Source organism: Plectropomus leopardus, chromosome 16 (genome assembly GCF_008729295.1).
Source record: "Plectropomus leopardus isolate mb chromosome 16, YSFRI_Pleo_2.0, whole genome shotgun sequence".
Taxonomy (NCBI): Eukaryota; Metazoa; Chordata; class Actinopteri; order Perciformes; family Serranidae; genus Plectropomus; species Plectropomus leopardus.
In genome coordinates this window covers 16,471,542-16,494,980 of record NC_056478.1, presented here as the reverse complement: position 1 = coordinate 16,494,980, position 23,439 = coordinate 16,471,542, and the positions used below count along the sequence as shown (strand labels likewise).

Genomic DNA, 23,439 nt, shown 5'->3' with positions numbered 1-23,439 from the left:
CTGATCAGATTTCAGATGTGCTGAGCAGATAGTGGAGGCTGGAGTAAATGCAATGTGTATCACCTCACTTTGAAGCTATAACAGAATCTGCTCTCAGCTAGTTAAAGCCTCTGTACCACCGCCATGCACCCACACAAGCGTTATCAGTTCCTTGGCTGATCAGACTTATTCTCTGGACTGTGTGGGTGTGTATAGATCACACACTTGATTGACATTGATCTTACTGTCCTGATTTATCTGAGCTGCACCTGTTGGACTGAGACAATTTACAGCTTTATGATTCTTTTCAGTATGTCGACCTCAGCTGACCTCATCGTGCGTCAGATCTTTGCCAAATTATGTCTCCTGTTTGAACATTTCTGGCGTTTTGAAGATTTTTCTGTAGGGTCTCTGTGATCGATGCACACAGCTGCTCTAAAAGCACAGTGCACTTTTGAAAGCTTTTATTTAGGGAAGGGATACTTTTGGTGTCTTGCAAACACTTTTGGTAAAAGTTTAATGTGTTTATTGCATGAAAACACACCGTAGATGCAGTCATGCTGTGAAGGCGGCAACCCAGAACTGAATAATAACTGCAGCTCGGGGGTCAGTTGAGAGGTTATTAGCATGAATGGGAATTAACATCACTTTTGTTCTGAAGCACTGAAACATGTTTGCATAAGTGGAGGCTGATGTTTCAGTCCCCGGTGAACAGAGAGACGGTTGGGTATTGATATGGATGAACAACACATTATGTGGTAAATCCATATATTAATGTTAATGTGTTGTGATGTTATTGATACAACAAACTTTTAGAAGCAGCAAATGGGATCAAATGAGCTTTCAGTTTTTTTAATGAGGGCAAGAGATTACAGGCAATTCATGAGAACCATTTACTCAATTAAACTAACATGGAGTCTACTACTGCTGTAACCTATTCCTGTACAGTCAAACCATGGCTGTGATAATAGTTTTACATATCTGATAATAGTCTTGTCCTATTGAGCCAGTTTTTCCCTATTACATCTCTCAGTCCTGTTATGATATGGCTTAAGACATTTCTCATATTTATGACATCCATGCTGTTGGAGATCCTCAGAAGAGTTGTTGACAGTAGTAATCATGATTTTAGCCTAACCAGTGTTGGCTGATATTGATATATGAGACCACTTTGGTCCAGATTGAAATATCTCAACTCTGATTGGATGGATTGTAGGAGTGAAAGAAAATATTCATACTCTTGGTTATTGTGGGCTGCTCTATCAGAATCAGTCAGATGTTGCAGCGTCTAATTTCTAGATAAATTTACATCATCATCTCGATTTTTGGTAATTTTTGAGTTTTGTTTGATTTTGAACAAACAATTTTGGCTCTTAGGTTATGAAACTTTTATTGCCAAATTCAGAAAATAAATTCAATTCAGTTCACAGAAACTTTGGGTACCACAGTTGAATCTGATTTATGGGCTTTGTAAACAAGAAAGAAGGGCAAAAATGGTTACTCCCTACATTCGAAGTGGTTATAATGTCCAAATATGTGTCCATTCCTCGATTGTTTATGTTCCTTTAGTCCATAGGGGTCCAGTGATCAAAGAATCAGAAGGGATTTTTCATGAAAATGAATCCAAGTTGTGAACATTGTCACAACTTGTAAGTTAACTTGATGCATCAAATGGACTGCAGTTCCTCCCACATATTTTCTTGTCTTCCTGTAGCGTGTTTTTGGACTGCTTGTTTTTCTTACCTCATTGTCTGACAACATAAAAATCTCACCCATCTTTTTTATTTATTTTTCACCCTGGAGCAGACCCTAGAGTACATCAGTTTAGAAGGAGAGACCACTCTTCATGTATCTTTGCAACCATCATACTACAAATTCGAAGGCTTTTTTACTCAAAATCATGGCTGGGTGACGGTCGTTATTCAGTGGGTTACAACCTGGGGAAAAAAAGGCTACAACGTTTGGAGACGAGACGTGCTTACAAAAGACTAAAAGTATATTTATTTACAAAATGCATGATATAACATAAATGTATTTTCTTAATATTTGGAGTACAAAAACATACGTATAGCACTAGAAACCTAAAGCTGAATTTCTATCAAAGGCTTTCGGTATATCACCTTTGCAGCCAAAAGCAACACCTACAAAGAGCCCTAGACCCTAGATCTGTTTAGCGTCTCCACTACAGACAGCACTCTTTATGTTTGGATTGTTGTCACTCCTGCTCCGTCCAGCAACACTCGCTGCATTTCCTTGTTCACCGGTGATACAGTGTGAAGTCTCCACCCAGTTTATCGTCCATAGAACGGGACTGTAGGCTGGAGTCAGTGTCTTACTCCATGGGATAATTAAAAATAGCTGGCTTGTGCATTGACTCCTTGTCAGGCAAGAGCAGGGGTTTAGTGCTGCTCGAGCACACAGAATGAAGCTCCGACACATTTTACCTTCAAGTGAGGATTGGAATATGTAGTTCGTGTAATCCAGATGCAATTAATATACTTCTTTTTTTAACGCTTGAAGATCCACTCATTACTAAAAGTGTTTGTCATCCAAGAGAGACAATAAAAACAGATGAAGTGGTCAAAGTTTAAATTTTGAAATTTAAGGTGTGTTGCTGGATTCATGTTGTCAGCTCATGAACTGAGTAACATTACAAGTAAACATTTCACTTTAAAAGTTGCCGGCAGTGAATGAAATGATTTTTTTCTCAGTCTACTGCTGCTGCTTGAGGCTGCAAAACACCCTTTCATTTTGTAGCTATAATTTACTAATGTTTAAACAACTTGTCACGATTTGAACAGTGGCTAAACCAGCTGCAACTCAGCCCTGACAGAGTGTTGATTCTCTACTAACAATGAACGCACTGCAACGTTTCTAGCTCCACCTTTTAGTACTGGATCTGTGTGCTTGGTACCCCAAACAGAGGGGTGATGAAAAATGGAGATGGTTCCAAAGGTACTAAAGGTACCATCCACAACTTTTCACAATGGAATCACAAAGAGTTATGCAGCGAACTGATCTGAACTGAACCAACTTACTGGATCTGGTCTTTTCAACAGTGATATCCTCTTTAGACCAACAGCTCCCTTGTCCCTGAAGATGAGGGTTATTGTAACAGCAAGAGCTTCAGGTTTTCACTTTAAATCATTGTGCTTTCAAGCCAGTAACCTGAAAGCTTTGATCATTAATAAAAATTTCCCCTTTTTACTCTGGTTGGCCACACTGGTCCACAATCAGATGTAGACAGTTGCGTTTGTGAAGGAGTTGTGACGTCTCCCCACATCCCTCTTGTCCTCTAGAGAGGGAGAGCGAAGTGTAGCAGTGGGTGGCAAGGTCAGCGGTACACCGTTTAGCTGACCACCGATACCGGATTAGACGGTGTGCCTGCAGCGTGGCTGTCATCCTACTGCGCTAACTGTGTCATCTCTCAAAGACAATTTCCCTAATGTATTCTCTCTGACAGATGACCCATCTCTCTGATATCATTTACGCTCGTCTCCCGCAACAATAGGGACTTCAGCCAGCATGAAGGCATGTTCCTTATAAAATGACATTGCCTTCAGGGTACGTACACCCCACACACCCCTGTCAGGTGTCACAAATGTGTCATTTTTCTGGAGGTATGCTCTTGATTCCTTCTCTCATGACAGTTGAGTTTAGTCTCCAGAGGACAGGAGGTGAAACAAGGGCCTAAATTGAACATGCCAACAACTTGTCCTTCTCATCACCTTTTTTTTTTTTTTTTTTTTACATCACTTTCTTCAACCTCAAGGAATTTTGCTTGTGAGGATGCTGGGCGATTTAAAAGTCAGCAGCACAGACAATGTGTCAGAGTGCATAAGACAAGGTAGAATGAACAATGAATAACATCGCTTATGGTCAATCCGTGCACCAAACATTTGATAACTTCAAATTTCTGTTTTAGTGCAGCCAGCGACTGTGTCCTCTGCTAATGAATTGTTGAATGACTAAGTTGCGCATTAGCATTAAATGACTAAATCTCATTTTGAACATGCTGAATTGCTAGCAGCAGGCACAGTGGGTTGAATTTCAAGGTGGAATGAGACCAGTTTGCAACCTTTTGTCGTCAGAAACTGTCCTGTCAAGAAAATGAGTTGGCCTTTTACTGTGAGTCACGCAGAAATGGTTAATCTGACAGGTGGCTTTAAATCCCTTAAGACAGCAGATCATAGATCTCATTCAGTAGAATCTGCACTTACATATAATTGCACCATTTTCAACATAAAAGGCCTGCTGTATTTAGATGTCGGCCCACGTGGTTTATAGTTGGCACGATGAACAGATTTTAGCTGTTTTATTTCTAGAAACCTGTTATCTGCTCGAGTGAATTGATCCTGGAATTGTAGGCCTCGGATAACTCAGTAATTAAGAACGTTCTCAGTTCCTGTTGATGATTTCGTTAGAGAGTGGAAAGATCAATGAAAGGCTTCCTCGAGGATGCACTTCAGATGTCACATCTCTTAGCAACAGACTCGGATATCTGGTGTTGTGTGGTATGGAAAAGTAGAGTCAGATGGGCTCAGTCAGTCATATCCAGGAGGGGATGTGTGAATTAAAACTCGCTAAACATTAATATTGTTACTGCAGAAATACCATGCAACATCATGATCATTTTTAAAAGGCCAAATTGCTCACAGCAAGTTTTTCCACAATAATGCTACACCTGCAAGCTATCAATTGTTTCGTTCTTTGAGCGTCCCAGGTGTGTGTGTTGTGTGCTGTATTAACAGATACTTTGTCACTTTTTTTTTTTTTTTTTTTTTTTGGTAGCATGATCGCTTCAATCCGTTTTCAGAATAAACCCTTCAGGGCGCCACAATATATTGTTTTCTTTATCATCAGCCTGAAAAATCAGCTTGCACCATAAACAGCTTAAAGAGAGTATCAGTAGAAAACTGCACTTCAAACTGTAAGTATCATTCTTTTTGTGCTGGTGCCTGTTGTGTTCAGTCCAATGTTCAGATTTAAAAAAACAACGAGAGCTGGGGAAGGCAGTTTTACCTTATTTATTGGTGTCACTTTGCCTATAATTTGGGCATATTGTAATTCAAGTGGACTGAGAGAAAACTAGACTTCTGCACATCCTCTTGGCTCTTCAGGCTTTAGAAAATCTAGTCTATGACAGGAGACTTTGGCTAAATACAGAGTATTTCTTAAGCCTCATTCCCACTGCACAAAAAAAAACCGCTAACACCCACTTACATCTGGCTTTCTAGTGCAATAGGAATGCCTTCGATCGACATTCACACCCAGGTCAAATGACTCTGCAGTAGACACATGTTTTTATCACCTCCGGCTCAGATCAGCATTGATGGGAGCGTAACACCTGGGTGAAGGCGGTAATTTCAGCTCCCCAGCCAGTGAGATGCAATGACGCGCCGGCACTAATTACCTTCCATCTCCTCCTAAACAGCTAAAACACTGATCCAAATTCATATGCGCAGACTTTGAAAAAGAGACGGAATTAGTAAGAGATACACAAAGAGAGGAAACCACAGAAAGGTTTTCTAAGATCTCTGTTCCTGCTGCTGTCTACTGTTCACCTGTTCATCTGCCTGTTTGAGACGTCGCACGGCCACATCAACAAAACGGCCCATACACACACACACAACAGCTGACAGAAAGGCAGACTCGTGCAGTGTTCACTGGCAGTGGGAATGCAGAATTTAACAGGGTTACCCGTGTTTGAAAAACCTGCGTGCACAAGCTAATTATGGTGGGAAAGCTGTAATAGAGAGGGCATTCCTATTGGCTGTTCTACAAATGCAGATCTGTGTGCACTTCCCTTCAGTGAAAACCTGATTCAGTGGGGGAGAATCCTGCAGAGAAAGTTCCTATTCCAGCATTGGCAGCAACTGTTTACACTGTAAAGCAACCCAAAAAAGAATAATGGACTTATCAAAAAGTACGTCGAAAAATCAACAAAACACAGAACATATCAATATTGGCAAAGCGTTTTAGAGATGCATAGAAAATATAATACTCATAGCTCCGTTCAGACCACCAGTCAGCGGCCACAACAATCCAACACAAACCCCAGCTCCTAAAGACTGGACATTTAAGTTTCACTTTCAATGTGCCCGACGTTCTCCTGCACCGTCTCTACCACAAGTGTGCTATATATAGCCGAACAGTATATATATTCCAATAGAGTTCTAATTAACAGTTCAGCTCCAAAAATCGACTTGTCGCGGCACTTCACAAATATGTGAATGTGTAGGAAACCGTGCATCACGTTCAGCCTTGTTCATTTTTGTGACCATACAGTATGCTGGACTCACTATCCCTTTCACGACTGACACTAACTGTGCCGAGACTGCTGCTCTTAAAGAAAAAAACTATTCGAAATGTCTTTGTGCACTCATAGTTTGTGTAATTACTTCCTTTTTTTTTTTCTCAGAATGGCTTTTGACTAATCCCGGAGGGTGTGAATGACCTTGGTATTTTCGTCTCTTTTGTGTACAAAGACAGAACAGCAGCAAGAGCAAGAAAGTTTTTCCAGTGAAGAATTTTAGCAGCTCACTGAAACATTCACTGCATTACATTCTGGTCTTTTTAATCTGCTGCTGTCGGATGAAAAATTGCGATACCGGCTTATGCTTTGATTATTTTTTCTCTGTATGATTTCTCTTTGATTGTGAGGGAACAACACCAAAATCTGACATTTATCGTTTCCAAACAGAGTGTGATGTTGTGCTATGTGTGCACAATAGAAAAGTTGTCCATTAATAGAAGAAAACGTCAACATCTGATAACAAAGTAGGCCCAGAAATGCCAGTTATACTGGCGATACTTTTTATATACAAGGAAGTTTTTTTTTTTTATATATATATATATATATATATACTCATCGAGTAGTTCTGAGGTCCTGTAAAGGGATAGTTCACCCCCAAATCAAAAATACATATTTTTCCTCTTACCTGTAGCGCTGTTTATTAATCTAGATTGTTATGATGTGAGTTGTGGAGTGTTGGAGTGAGAGCCATAGAGATGTCTGCCTTCTCTCCAGTATAATGGAAGTAGATGGCACTTGGCTTGTGGTGCTTTGAAAAACTCAACAGCAATGTCTCTTTTCAGAAATCTTGACCTGCATACTCAAGGTAATTCACAGACCAAGTTGTGAGCAGTTTCATGTAGTAAATTTTTCTGCCAAACAAATCTCTGCACAGTGAAAGTCTGCACCTGCTCATGGACGAGGGGCTCATGACAGTGCGAGATGTAAACATTAATGGTGTCCTCCTCGGCTGAGCTATAATGTTAACTCCTCATTGGTGCTAGCTGAGCCAGCTGTAGATACACGCTTCCTTCTACACAGTGATTCGGTTTTAAGGTGTTGCTCTGTATAAAGAAAATAGCTCGTAGTAGGGGCACCCCCTGAGATTAAAATCATCAGTCAGAGACCCCTCAGTTTACTGAGTATACTTCTGGGAATGTTTTTGAGGAGAGAGGAAAGACCTTCTGCTTAAAAGTGGTGAGTTTACAGCACCCAGCAACTTAGGATACAGTCTCTGGGTTTTGTTTAATATCTAGTGTTGGGAAAAAATGTTGCACATTTCCAATCCCTTGTAAGTTTGCTAGCCTATTTTTGGGTGAATGCTGCAATTGTGCTGTCTGAACGTCCCACTGAACCCTGTTCAAACTTTTAAAGCAGATATTGGTAAAAACAAACTGTTGAATATTTGTTCTCAGCAGCCAAATGTGATTAGAGTTACATCATTTTAGACACAAGGTCTGTGGATAATCTTGAGTTACCGGGTCATGATTTCTGAAAAGAGACACTGCTGTTGAGTTTTTTAAATGTATTTTTTGGCACTCTGAGCACCACGAGGCGATTGCCATCTAGTCGTACTATATGCCAGATATCTCCAACACTTGGCAGCTCACACCAAAACAATCTAGATTGATACATTGCACTACAGTTTCTTAATTTGGGGGTGAACTGTCACTATAACATTTTTCATGCACCAGTCGGTGTCATGTTCTTGCTTGAATATATGTGAAACAATTCTGATTCATCTTTATGTGCCAGCAATCCTAACGTTAACCCCATAGTGAGAAAGTTCTCACCCACCCTGCTGCCTGAGGCCTGACTGATTCAACATTAGCATTACACAGAGCAGGACTTGGTCAGACCCGCCCAGAACTGTGGGGATTCAACAGCCGCAGCCCCGACTGATTCCTTTCCCCTCTTTAGCTCTCTGTTAATATGCAGAGCTGTCGAAGTGCGTCTAAATTGCAAAGGCAGCTCATGTGTTCTCCAGGGGAGCTATTGTTGTCAGCCCTCATCTCGCAGCCGTGTTTCCTCCCTTGTTGCAGCTCCTGTGTGTATCCCATCAACAATAAGACACAGATGAATGGTTAGTAAAGTAGCCTGTACGCTCTAAGGCCTGACAGTGTAAATCGGGGATGAGAGAGCAGAGGGCTACTGGAGGATCCACTCCTGTAGATGCTGATAGAGACGATGGTCATTGTCAGGTTGAAAGCGCTTATCAAGTAAAGGCACTGTGTGGCTGAAAAATATACAGGAGCAGGAGTTCAGTGATGTAACATGAAGTGGACTCCTATTGAAAACCACATTGTCTGTCAAATCGTTTACAAAAATACCAGTACAGTTTTTCATATTCATACAGTGATATTGGCAATGGTCATCTTGTTGACGTAATGATGGTCAGTGCTGAATAACACAGTGGGAAGAGTAGCGGAGAGCTGAGTGTGCAGATCCAGGTGGGCCTTAACAACTTAGTCTTCAAGGATTTTTCCCAAAAGAGAATTAAATCGCCTGTTGATTTATTTTATATCTATATATATACCGGTTAGAGATTCAAGGGTACTTTTTTTTTCATTTGGCAGCTGTTTAGATCTTGTTTTTTTTTTGTTGTTGTAGTATTGATATTTTACACAGAATATGAATCTCACTGTGAGTGACTGTAGCTGTTTGCAAACTTAAGAAATGAGAGATCATTTTGAATGGAATATTTGAAGGCAAACTGATATATAATTATGCTGACATATAAAATATAACACTTATTGTGTTGCAACTGTATACACTAGAAATTAATAAAATATTTTTCAGCATTTTGTCATATCATCACGAATATCGTTATTGCAAAAATACCCTGAAATACTGTGATAATATTTTAGGCCTAATTGTTAGTAATTCTCAGTAAACAGTAATGATGTGTATTTCACCCTTTTGAAAATATTTGATAGTTCCACAAGCTAATACAAGATACAGTGCATTTATATTGATAATGATACTTTGTAATTTAAAGCCTCTTTAACCCTGTTTACGCTTGATTTTGACATGTGTTTTGGTGATCCGAACACAATTGGACAGCCGAGACACAACCCCTTCCCGTCTGTGTCAATCATGCGTCACCAGCTGACCATTTTTGCTCAGATTTTGTCACAGCCTGTGTCACCTGCACTCGAAATTCAAAGGGCCCTGTGCACAGTTACCGTGTCCACTTTCTCCTAACATGCTTGCTTGCATGCTCACCAGTGATGCCCACTTTGTGACTTTCTCGCTAGATTTTGCGACATTTTTTAGAATCTCCTAGTGACTTTATTTCTTAAAAGAGACTGTGACAAATCAAATTCAAACCATCTGGAAAGAGAGAGGAATGATTTATATTAGCACTCATAACCATGCAGTCCACGCCTCCTCCGCCGTCATTGCGGGGTCTCTCCCCCTCTCCTCTTTGCAGTACATGTGAGACAGGCAGAAGGAGAGGAGACGCTGCTCGTCATAGGAGTTATGTTGTCGTGAGTTTCCATGGTTACGCTCTTGCTCTTTGGATTAGATATGTAAGAAAGTTTTCCACCTTAGTGCAAACGCCATAGCTCTCATGTTATTCAAATGTTTTGTTGAGTTTTTTATTGAATTTAATTTGGCAAATATTTAAAAAAAGAAAACAGTTGGCAACGTTGATGCCAACTCTTTTCCAATGTTCGCTGAACACCAACCTGTCGTCGTCCACGCGATTGATCACGGGCAGCACCTTTTCCAACTTCCTATTTTATTTTATTTTATTTTAGTGCATCTGTTGCCTTTAGGCAAGATCCTAAGCTTGTTTTGGTTTTGCAGTGGTCGACACGCTTCCTTTGTGCAGTGAATCAAGCCCTAATTTTCCCTTGAGATCGTACCTAGTGACAGACAGAATTGCAGAGTGAAAGCGAGGCCTATATTACACAAATCTAAAGGCCTACGGAGTCATTATTCTATTGCCATTTAATTGTGAAATCAAAATTTACTTCAAAATCATAAGTTAAAGCAAAAACCTTGCCTATTGCTACTTTAAAGTAATTTTATCAGAGGTATTTATTTTTGTGTTCATAGTGCAAATGAATAGTTAAAGGTAATTAAAAGATTTCATGTTATTTTAATTTTTTTCAAAAAACAAGTGCATATTTACATGTTAAAATACCAGAATGCTTTGGTCTTCAGCCAGATCCTCGAGCGGTTACAGAACCTTTCATATCCCGTTTCTTGTGGTTTCCTTGTTGTGGTTGCATCACCAGTTAAAGCTGTCCTGTCAGTCATTATAAGCTCCCTGCTGCATGTTGTGTGAACACACGACCATAAGCTTTGATTGACGTGAATGGCTGACCGACCATTGATTTGGTGTCTCCATCACTGATTCAGCTTAATTTTATTAATCCAAACCATTTGGCTGTGACATTTCAATGAGGCCGGCTAGAAAGTCACAAAAACAGGAAATGAGTCATATCTCCACCACACTGTGTCGGATCATGGTCAAAATTGTTCTGTGGGTAGACGAGACCTCGGTGTACCTGTGTGCAGTGTACCCTGCTTGATGTGCCTGTACTTGGCCCAAAGAACTGCAGCTCGCAGCTATATTTTGCTTTGTATTATTTTTATCACTTTGACGGTGAACAAAGTCGTGGTTCTGTTCTCAGCTCTGCATGGATGCCTCATGTGGTCTCACCAAAGAGAGTAGCATTTTTAATGGATTGTAGATGTGCAAATAAGCCTAATCTCCCGTTGTAGCCGGATGTAGACCTAACCTACAGTTTATCCAAATGAAAAATGTTATTTCAGGCAGGGAGCTCCCACATCAACAAGTCTGCCGACGATGTTGACACAAAGCCTGCTGAAATGTTTCAAACTGAGGATATTCACACTGTGATCTTTGTCAAGTACATTCTGTGGTCTTTACTAAAAATAAACTAATGCCACCTAAAAAAAGAAATCGGTGCACAAGTGCAACATCTGATACTACGTAGAAATGATTATGGTAATATTTTGTATCCTTTAAGATAGTTCCTTACATGCAGTCAGTCCTGTGAATATGTTACTGTGTGACATTAGAAACAGATAATCTAATTCACCAGAATACCATTAAAGGCCCATAAAAAAGTCAGTTGTAATGCTTTTCCAGCCATAAATGGATGTCTTGAAATGTTAGACAAATGCATACATCATTTAACCCTTCAAAATAAAGGTTTTGATAACAAATTGTGGGATATTCATCACATTTTCTTTTCAACGCAACACTTTAGTGTGCATGTGATAGTTCAAATGATCAGATGAGGATTTAATATTTTTAGTATTGTGTAATGAAATTACACGGCATTCCTGGCCCACAAGTCATATTGTAGACGTAAAAGAACATTGTTATTTGGTACAGACACACTGTACCTTGTCTGTTTCATTCTCTTGGACATGATATCATGGTAAGGCCTTGAGGGAATTTCTTCAAATTTGGAACAAATGTTCACTCGGATTCATGAATGAACTGATCCGAATTTGGTGGTCAAAGGTCACTGTGACCTCAAAAAGCACATTTCTGGCCAGGGCTCAAGAATTCATACGCCAGTTAGGTCAAAATTTAATTTTGACCTAATTGGCGTATGAACATGGACATGGATCGAAATTGTAGCCGTAACTTAACCGGTTCAGGGAGGCTTTCATCCACAAGGTGGTATTTCTGTTTTCTCCTTGGACTGTTTCCTCTGCTCTGCTCAGAGTGGTCAATAGTAAGAGTGATTGTGACACCGTTTCCTGATACTCACTTCTCTTTTCTTATTTCAAACCCAATGGACAGCATTTTGGCATTCCTTTGAAACATTAATTAATGACAATACACCGAAAAGGCCTACAAATCCAACCTTACAAAACCTCCCTTTACATGATTTAAGCCTCATTTCGCCACATTAACAGCAAAGCGTTTACGTTTTTCCAGCTCACTTTTAGAAGGCACGAGCGTGGAAACAGATGTTTGCTCTCTGATCCAGGCAGGAAGGTTATTCAGATCAGAGTTTGTTGTGAGGGAGTGTCAGGACACTTGTGGATTTAAGAACAACACACAAAGACAAGACACAGTCAGTTTTAAAAGATGTTACATTCACTGTTTATTTAGACAATTTGGATTGCAGTGTTATACCAGGAATTTGTAACCTTAGTCCATCTTAATTGTTGACACAGTTTTGTTGAACCACACCTGTCCGCCATTCCTAAATTCCTAAGGCAAACCTTAACTGTCACCAAAGAGTTGGTTTTGGTCCCACTGTGTGTTTATCACTTTGCATAACTACTTTAAAACCTTGTTTACACTCTTCAGCGATGTTTAGTGGAGAGAGATTTTAATGTTGATCCAGATCATTTCAAAATTATTTCAAAACATTTTAAAAGAGTGTATTATTTTAAAATTTTGCTTGTTTCTCATGAAGAGCTGCACTATAGCAACAGCTATATGCTGCGATGGACTAACAGGTTGTAGTTAACGCTGTTACATATCTACGTGCTCATGAAAAATTTTCAAAATTTTCTTTAAATTTCAAAAATTACTGGTGGAGTGTATTTTTTGCAGCTATGTACCCTGTGATCTGTCTATTTAAAGTTAGCGTATGGCAGAGTCCTACATGAGGCTGGGGACTCAGTGGGTTGACCTACAAAAAGGGGATTTTTGGGTGGTGTTTTCTATCAATTTTATTTTTTGGTTCAGTTCTTTATCTCTTCAAATATTAAGGAAACATCACTGCCTGGTGTGGAAACAGCTCTGAACAGGCCCTGCAAAGAGTGGTTATTTCAGCTGAACACACCATAGGTGCTGCTCTAATCTGCATAAAGCATGTTTATACCTGAAGCTGCAAAATAAGGCTAGGAGTATCGTTAAAGATCCCAGCTACCCAGATAACTGCCGTCTTACCCTGTTGAGATCTGGAAGAAGGTACCGGTTAGACCAGGCCACAGGTGAGAGGCTCAGGAGGAACTTTTACCTCAGGACACAAGGATCCTAAATAAGGCCCTACATAAGACAGCCAAGTCATATATACATTATTACACTCTTTTTTAATGAACAAATTGAAGGAACTGAACAGAATTACATTTCACTGAATGTATTTGTATTGTATTTGTATTCCTTCAACAAATTGATTGATTGTTGAATGAAGAATATGTGGGTCATATCACAGGTGTTGGATGATAAATATATTGAAAATATAAATGATAACAAAATTCAATGTTTTAATGTTTTAATCCTCTGGCAGCTGATTTTCTGTGTTGATTTTCTGTCTTTCTTCTGGAGGGGAGGAGGTGGGTTACTGCAGATTTAGGAGGAGATCTTGAAAATCAAACCTTTGCAGCTATCTAGCAAACATGGTTCTAAACAATGCATGATGTAGTTAAGAAAATGTAATCTGCTTGTGTTGCAAGAAAGGAAATGCAGTCAATTTGTTAATTCTCAAAGATGCACAAAGAGTTTTTCTAACTGAAGATAAATTGTTTTATTTACAAGAAAAACCCAAATGACCCTTGCTAAAGAATTTATTTGCACATCCTGTTTAACAATGATGTCTTTGTGTGTTTATTTCGCGCTGCAGTAACGGAGTGGGGTGACGATGTACGACCCATCTCTGAAGAAGAAGCCATGGTCATTGTCAACCACCAATCCACAGGAGACGTGTGCACCCTCATGATGTGCCTGCAGGACAAGGGCATGGTAAGAAATGTGTTACCTGTTTTATCCTTTAAGGAAATCTAGAATTATAACGCTGAGGTTGAATGGGGTCACATCAGCGTAAATAAATGTCATGCAGCAGTTTGAACCTGCAGGGTACTTGGCACTGTCTGTATTTTTCTGAATAGGCTGCTGTCTGAGCATGTTTGTACGTCTTTGTTACTGCAAATAAGGAGTTCGTGAAGAGCTGCACACGTTGTTCTAAAAACCCCCTAAGTTAATTAAATTAGTTTCAAGGATGTTTGCCAAAGGTTGGCCAGCGGCTTAATTCTTGGTTTGATCAGTCAAATGATAGCTGGTTACCAGAACAAGGTTCAGTGCAAATCAAAGGAAAGGTCACCTATAAATTATCTTAAACTATTAGTTATAAAGTTATTGTGTTTAGTGCATTCTGGGGTTATTTTGCTAACAGCTTTTTGTTGTGTTTGTTTTTTTTTTTTTTTTTTTCTGTTTCACATATTGACTTGTTGACAGTCAATAGGAGGCGGGAGGGAGTTCTTTTTGCAGAACAGGAGCCGTAGTGATTGACGATGTGTTTTTCAAGTCAAAACAGTCAACACAGTAAAGACAGACGGCCTCGCAGAGCACTGCTGAGGTTTGCTGCATTCAAATTACAAAATGCGAGTTTGAGCTTTTAGCAGAGTTTCTCAGGCAGCCGACAACAGATGTGCAAAGATCGGAGCGGTGGCTGCTTTGCATTCTTTCACACCGATCATTTTCAACAGACAAGGAAGGGAAACGTGTCCAAACATCATGGCAAACACACACGCACACGCACACACACACACACACACACGGTCCTTTACTGAATTTCAAAAGAATACCTGTTCATTTTACTCAACACATTTCCGTAGAAAATGACACATCATGTGCAACTGCAACTTCACACGGTTGTCTGGCAACATAAACGTAACATTAACAGTAACGACTGTATTGCATCATTGGATGTATTGACACACAAACTGTGCCATTACAGAGAGAATTGGAGCTGAGAAGCATTTTGAAATGTTTGAAAGAGGGTGGATAACACTTCCATTGTGTGCTCATAAGGCTATAACCAAGAGGAAAAGTGGCATACTAAAATGTATCTGCATTTTAGGTATACTGTGCAGGATTGTCGGCTGGGGTGCATGCCCATAAACGTCCTGAAAACAGATAATAAGAACAAAATACAGGCAGAGAGCAGGGTCAGAAAATACACTGCCACAAACTTTTAGTGGGTTACAAGTGATGATGGAGAGGGATTGCTTTTGTATTTGGGGTGCACAATATGACAATATTCAAAAAACAACAACAAAAAATCACAGTACAATTATTGTGACAGACACTGCTGCAATTGCTATATGATTGACAATTTTAACAGGATTAGTAACTTTTGGATTTCATTTTTACTGAAAATCTGCATTATAAAGTGCTTTTCAGAGTCTTTAAAGATGCTTTACAGAGAGTAATACAAATTAATAATCAACAAAAATGTTCCCTTATTTCTGGAATATGATTTGCAGACCAGAACATATCTGTAACACCATAATGCTTCGTTTATGATTGTATTTCGAGACATATTTTACCTTTATCAAACAATTGCAGCTCCTTCAATTTGGATATTGCACTTGGCCACGTTCTAATTTTGATAATATTTTGATTAATAGTGCAGCCCTGTTTTGTATGAGTTTATGCATTTTTTTTTCGGAAAATTCTGCATAATACCTTTTACTTAAACATGAAGTCTGACTGCTAAGCAGTAGACCCAAAACTGCAGCAGAGCATGTTCTTCATGAGGCAGGGATGCCAACACACCACAAACTGTACAGACTGTTGTGTCAGTCACTTGTTGTTGACGGTTGTTTTTTCCTCAGTGCTAATCAGACATTTTTGGGGGGCTCAACTGCTTGCTTATTTGCCAAGGTTGACATGTAGCCAGTATCATTTGTTATTAATTAGGTGCACAGTAATTACATACGGAAATAGCTTCTATTTTCTGAAAAAATTAACCCTTTTTCACCAATATTAGCGTGTGTGTTAATTTTTTTTATTTTAATGCGGGAAATCTAATTAAAAATAGGTGATAGACTACTTTCCATTGCCAGAGTACCAGAGCTGTGTACGTTACAGAGGGCCAGAGAGTTTAGTAAACAGCAGAAAGCAGCATGGCGTCCAGTTAAAGTTTTATGGTGGTTACATTTTTTATTTATATCTCTGATTTATATAGAGTCTCTCTTTCAGACTCGGTGCTGACTTAATTTGTAATGTTTGAGCACTGCTTGGGCAGAGACAGATGGTATTTTGTAGCAGACCATCATTGCATCGTGCTAGCAAAGGGGCTAAAATTTGTGCGTCCATCCGAGTGTCATATTTTCATCGCTGCCAATTGGAGGTGGTCAAAGCTGGAACTGTTACATAATCATGATTACATTCTCCCTAGCATTTTTCCATAATTTTTCAAATCTACATTTCTTACCAAGTTGCTCACTGCCTTTTTTCCAATATTTTCAAAAGGGTTCGAAAGTTTATATACTTGTGAAAGTGTTCGAAAGCAACACAAGAAGAGTCATGTTGATCCAGGTTTCAAAGGTTTAAACACAAAGGCTAGATGTTAGTGGGTGTTAGTGGTTTGTTGTCTTGTGGGTGAAGGGACACATTGTTAGCAGCAGACGTGAATTTTTAAATAGAGCATCTGGAGAGAATGTCACATTATCTGTCTTGTCTGAGAGTCAAATCTGTCACTTCTTCAAGTAATTGATTATTTAACTCCATATTCACAATGCACAGCTCGCTGTCCTGCCACCCTGATCATGCTGGAGATTGGCTGTGAATTCTGGGACGGTGGGGGCAGCTGTGTTGTTGTGGTTGATTTTTTTTTTTGGCTGAGTCTGGCACTGCACTGGAGCTGCCGAGCTGTGCTGTGCAAACATGATGACATGATCCGCCTCAACAACTGCATCCCTGGCCCAGTTTATCCTCTTAGCACTGAAAGGACAGTAAGCCAAAGCTGCATCGGTGCAGGTCATCAGGGGTGGAAGTGCTCGGAGGGGGCGGTATCAGTTTTGGGCCCTGGCTCCAAAGCCATATCATGTGCTTTTGCTTACAGATAAATGTCAGATTTTCATTGTATTTCTCTTTTCTCTTTCAGGTGGTACAAAAAATGATGTGGTTGATGGACCATGTGTTCAAATATACCAACTTTGGCCTAGTGTCCCTCATCCATGGGGACTTCTTCATCAGACAGGTAGGAGACCCACAGTGGCTTTCTTGAAATGTTGCAAAGTCTGTTTTTATTGTCATGCGTGTTACTTGGCCATCAGAAACTGAGCATTGGCACGCTCTGCTTCACATTAACACTGCACATATTCACATCCAGGGAGGTGCCCGGCAAGTTCTTTTAATAGGTAAATTAGCCTCAAGGCTACATTACCAGTTGTCGCTGTGAGATGAAAGTCTATTTTCCCTCACATGTCAGCACCTTGTTTGTCCCTGAAGGTCTCAGGTTTACAACATGGACCTTTAGGCCATAACTCAGCTCTCTCCACCCTGCCAGCTACTGCTGGCCTGTTTTCTCTCCGCTCCGCAAAGTGGAGTCGCTCCCATCTGCCTGTCCCAGCTGGACAGCAGATATGTTAGTGGGCTTCCTACAGTCATGGTGTCCTCTGAGAAGGATAACGGCAGTGGACAGTAGTGTGGGAGGTCTGCACAGCCCCGCTGGGTCATGCTGACCCTTTGTTGTAGGGGCAGCTGGAACAGAGCAGCCTGCTCTGACAGGCCTACACACACAGCCTGCTGGGCTTCTTATGGTCAGGGAATTCCTGGAATATCATGCAAGGTTGGGAGGTTTACTACAGACGGGGACAGGCGATTTGCTGCAGATTCAAAGCAAATGACAGAATATCATAAACTGGGTCAATCTAATCACAAGAAGCCAGTGGGATGTCTTATCTGTATCTACCATATAGTGCCAAAAATACAACCTGTGCATCCAACTTGGGCTTTATTTACAATTTTAATTGTTTTTTTCCCCTGCAAAATCCAGGAAAACTGTAACATGATTTAAAAATAATATTTTGTAGGGCTTTTTACACAAGACAGCAAAATTGAATTAAATTAAAAATTAAAAGGCCTGTAACACTGCGAAGCATTCAACTATGAACCGTCAGTATTTCATCCTTTAACTAAGTAAAATTTAGACATCGGTTTTAATGATCAGTTTCAGCTCGTCTGCAGACTATTTCATCTGTTGCTGCTGTTTGTGTTTCTTGACATCAGTCTGATGCAAGTAGACACAGACCAAACAAAGTTGAATTTGCACACTGTTCAGTCGCCTCCTGTGCATAACCAGAGATGAGATCACGTCTAAACCGTCACAGGATCAGATCAGTGTCTTTCTTTCCCTCTTCCCCTCTAACGTTAAATGTGACTTTTAAATTCACCATGAGATAGCCAGACATCTGGAGTCAGGGGAAACCTGGAAACACAACAGATACATGTATTTATAATGTAACAATTCATATTACAGGCTTGTCACAATAAAGGTTTTTAACTTAATGTACAAACAAAAATTCCATTTAACTGAATATCTGCACAAGGACCATTTGTAAATCGATTAGTTGTGCTGTTACCTTGAATTATACTCAATACTTGCCAAACATGCATTTTTGTTAAAAAAAAAACCTTTGTGAAGTCTGGATTTGAAAAGAGCATCGATAAGTGTCACTTTCAGCTCGGTTTTAAATTGTAAGGTTTTATTGAAAATGCATGTGTTTGGGAAGTGAGCATAGGAATGGATAAATGAGACTTAGATTAAACTGTAAGAGTTGTGTGAGAGATTGCAAACGGATGTCTTAATACAGTTTTGTTGTTGTTAAAGGTATTCCCCAGTCAATCAATAAATCAATGTTTGCCGTTTTCCATGAAGGCATGTGAGAGAAAAAAGTTCAAGTATTCCTTAAACGGAATAAAATATATATATTACTCAGCCCTACTAATGTACGCCAGACTACATGTTTTTATGCATATGATACCTTTGATTTTGGTAATGAGCTTATCCTCCTCTCTGTGGGGCGACAGGACTTCTGGCACCAGCTCCAACGGGACAGAGATTTAAAAATATCATTAAATAACAGCACTGTTGATAGGTTGTCTCTGCCGGTAACAAATTGTGTTTGTCCACAATTTGTTTTGTCAGGAAATTAATGAAAAGCCCTCACATCCCTCTCTCACTTTTTGAGCTGCAGAAACACCACAGCGATGGCAAGAGGGAATTACATTTTTTAGGTCATGGAAATGCTTTGCCGTGGAATTTCACATCAGGCAGTGTGCCGAGGGTGAAGCACCCCGAGCCTGCTAACAGCCAGACGGGCTGTAGTGGCTGTAGTGGAGGCCTGAGCAGGCGGGGTCAGGCTGCCATCCTCCCTCTCTCTCTCTGAGTGATCCCTTCTGGCATTCTAGTGTGTGCATTCTTGACATCCTTCCCCAGAATACTTCACACATCCACACAGCACAGCAAGCATCTGCCCTCGGCCTCCCAAGCATCTGCTGTCCACTCAGGCTAGCAGACGTGTCTCTAACATCATTATGCACAGCACAACACAGCAGGCTTTGATGGCCGTAGCTCACTTACTCCTGGTACAGAGCTGTAATCTGACTTTGCTTTCTTTTTCTTTTTTTTTCCTTGGCTGTGTTCTCAACTTCTAAAACTTCAAATTAAAGGCGCACCTCAAAATAATATCCCACGTGTTATAAATGCAGGATGTACAAAGCAGAAAAAGGTTTTATTCTGGTTACACTCAAATCCTTCTCATCACATCACAGTCACTGGCAGCTGTTGACATTTCCCAGTGACATTTCAGCCACCTAGTTTTAAAAAGTCCTCACTGTGGAGTCAAATGAAACTGACAAGTAAGGTAATGTATAGTGCAGGTGCGTGCTTGTGCAGATTTACACATCTGATCGCAATAAGGTGTCAAATACTGTTGAGCGCAGTTAAAATCGCATTGGAGCGTAGAAACATAAGTTTTGCATTCTTTTTCATGACATCAGGCTAGGTAAGAGTTAGATTGAATTATCTGGTGTTTTTACACAGTACTAGTGAGAGAAAATGATTGGTATGGGACTTAATTTTAGTAATTTTGTTGGAGAAAAAAAAAAAGAAATAGGTGAAAGCTTAGCTTGCTCCTGAGATGTTTTAAGGCAAAACATACAAAAATGTTCAAGGCATACCTCAATGCCTAAATTACATTTTCATCTTATAAAATGTAAATTTTAATATATTTACAACACATATCTCATTTTGCCAGGGACACATCTCGTTTGATATTTTTTTAATGAGTGCAGCGCCCCTTTAAAACATGCCTCTTCAGAGCGGATGGATTGCTTGGCCTCTGGTATTGCTGCCTGCAGCTTTCTGGAAAACTACTCATCCAAACAACATCACAGTCAACACTGCGCTTGACCTGGTCATTCCCAGGTCATCAAACACCAAAGTTGGCACTCGGACCGCATCACCAAACCAAAGCATCGGTATTTGACGACTTAAAAAGGAGACTTAGTATTCAGTTATCTTTCTTTGCGATTACAAACCAGCTCTAAACCAGCTTTATTAAAAAAGAACATCCACATCTTTATGAAGGTAGGACTTATTGCACGGCTGTAGTTTTAATCACTGCATTAGTTTTAGCAAAGTGTACCTAATAAACTGGCAGCTGAGTGTATGTCCTTGGTTTCAGTTGACGAAAGCATGTGGGAGCATAGCTGAGATGAAACTGAGCATGTTGCTCACTTTACAGACAGAAGGCCGAATATTAAAGACCTTCAGTTATAGATAAACCGTCTGATGATTCAGTCACATCCGACCGTGTCCAAATGCAAACATTATTCACCGGTGAAAAAAACGACATCGCTCTGGCACTGGGAAAGCAGGAGTGGATCTCTTTCTTCCTGTACAGACAGTCTGACTCTAACAGCAGCATTGTGGAGTAGATTTCCTTCAATTCATGTGGCTCTTGCAGCAGCAGTAAAACCACAGAAAGAGTGAAGGTCATGTAAAGGTGTGTAAATGTCTGGTTCTCTCTCTGAAAGATTTTGTAGCTGCCGCCGCAAATATCTTTTCTTTTCACTTTATTTTTAGCCTTTCTCATTGTGTTGGAAGCACTTTTACTCCACACAGCTGCATGTGTGCTCACATGACACGTACACAGTCCAGCCCAGCTATGCTAATGCATTTAAAATGGCTTTTGACCGGAGCCTAACTAGAAATCAATGCCGCTCCTCTTCGTCCCGTCACTGCTAATGCTCTTAATGTTGTCAAGGCCATCATGTTTTGCATCCATTTCAGTCGTGCCATTAATGCTGCTCTGAGTGCTCCGCAGTGTTTCTGCCTCTAACTTGTGATTTGTGTTGGACTGATTTCATATGTACGCTGACAAAAACATCCATCTTGTTAAGTTAATGTAGCTCTTAGCCTCAATCATTTTGTTTAATTTGGGGAAATAAAGAGAGCTACCAACATCTTATAGTTACATGGTTTTAAAGTGGCCCCATTTTAGAAAATAGGTGCCATAACCTTACCATCTGTTCAAGACTTAAACAGATTAAACTACGACGCTATTGTTTCTTTTCTTAGCCTTTTTGCTTTGTGTCCACAGGGTAAAGCTCACCGAGACAAGCAGCTGGTCTACCTGAAAGATCACCTAGACAAATACTACCACAGCCGCGACAGGAAGTGGATAGTGCTGTTCCCGGAGGGCGGCTTCCTGCGCAAGCGACGGGAAACCAGCCAGTTGTTTGCCAAGAAGAATTCTCTCCCTCACCTGACCCACGTCACATTGCCTCGTCTCGGGGCCACCCACGTAATACTGAAAACCCTGTCAGCCCAGCAGGAGAACGGCAGCGTGGGCAGCGAGGCTGGGACCCCTAACCAGACAGGTAACAGTAACACTTTTCTCTGTGGAAGTCGTGTGTTTCCCAGATCCTCGAGGATAGAGATTTTCCTTAGTAGAACTGGGTTTCATAATATTTTTTTTGTTTTTTTAGATACTAAGTCTTCAGATAGATGATTCATTATCATGAGGTACTATGCCATTATTTTGTCATCAATAAGTTATTATTTATTAAGTTATTTATTATATCAACATAAGTAAGTCATTACAAGACACGTAGTCATTATTTTTGAGATACTAAATCATAATAATCAGATATTAAGTCATTTGTAGATGCTAAGTCATTATAACAAGTTTAATAAGTCATTATTTCAAGATGCTAAATCATTAATTTGAGGTACAAAGTCAGTATTTTGAGATAATTATTTTTGAGATTCTAAGTAGGAATGTCAAGCGGTAAAAAAATGAATCTAATTAATTACATAATCTGTGATTAAATAATCTAAATTAATCTTATACATCAATTTTTGCCATGAAAGTATTTAACACATTTAAATTCAGTTGAATTTGGGCAGATGAGTGAATCAGTGAATAACTGAATCATTTTTAGTTTTGATAATGCAAATGACTGAAGTTTCTGCTCGAGATGTCAATGGCGTGTGCAATAACACCGACGTCATTGTGATTGCTCACTGAAGTCCAGTGATCACCGCCACCGTCACCGCAATATATTCGCCGCTACATCTTCTTTTCCCCTCTTTTCTGTGCCATAAATCTGCTGGATTTTGGATACAATTGTGCTTCTCGATTGCGGCTTGTAAGCTGTGTCAGAGGATGCTTTCTGTAACGCCTCTGATAACCCCCCGTCCTCTACCACCGAAACTGGTCTGCAGTCCGTCACAGGTAGACCTAGTCAGTTTCGAGTGTGGCTTTACAAAGCTGGCAACTAGCGTTAGCATCAGAGGCTGTGCTAGCTCGGACCTCGGGGATTGCTGCTAAAGGCTTTGCGTTCAGGTGGTTATTTCGCGCTTGAAGTACTTTGATGGTACAAAAACTCATGTTACGAAGCCGCTGTGGCCTTCAGTGAAGCACCGGATTAAAGGGCACCATAGAACGCGATTAATCAGTGTTAATGTTTTCATTTTTTCTTTGATTAATTAATTGAAATTCATATGTTATTTTGACAGTCATTGAGTTATTATTTTGAGATACTAAGGCCATTCTGGAAATTTTTTCATTATAATGACCTACAGGTTTTTTTTCATCACATTGGCAGAACCGGGTTTACATAATCTTATGCCTTGATTGAAGAGTAAGAAAAGAGGTACACGCAATGAATGACATGCAACAAATGTCCTCGGCTGTACTTTATTTCAGTTGCATTGTCTGCATCTTATTCCCCAAGGCCACCAGGATGCCTTGTTTCTTCCCTCAAAATAAACCTTCAGTCATCTCTTCCATCATTTCTAAAAACAAAACATCTTTAGACATCACTGTAATGGTCAGCACAGAATGCCTCTTTTTGGTTGTCGGTCTTACGTACATCTCCCTTGAGTCACATTGCGTCTTAAAAAGAGCTGTTGTCCTCT

General features: G+C 40.0%; 1 protein-coding gene across 1 annotated transcript in view; it reads left to right on the top strand.

Moving 5' to 3' along the window:
* The window catches only part of lpgat1 (lysophosphatidylglycerol acyltransferase 1), a 66,492-nt gene that overhangs the window by 11,555 nt on the left and 31,498 nt on the right, over nucleotides 1-23,439 (top strand). The window contains exons 3-5 of the mRNA XM_042503165.1: nucleotides 13,846-13,964; nucleotides 17,113-17,208; nucleotides 21,617-21,896. Coding sequence (XP_042359099.1) covers nucleotides 13,846-13,964; nucleotides 17,113-17,208; nucleotides 21,617-21,896 — 495 coding nt within the window. The remainder of the gene's footprint in view (nucleotides 1-13,845; nucleotides 13,965-17,112; nucleotides 17,209-21,616; nucleotides 21,897-23,439) is intronic.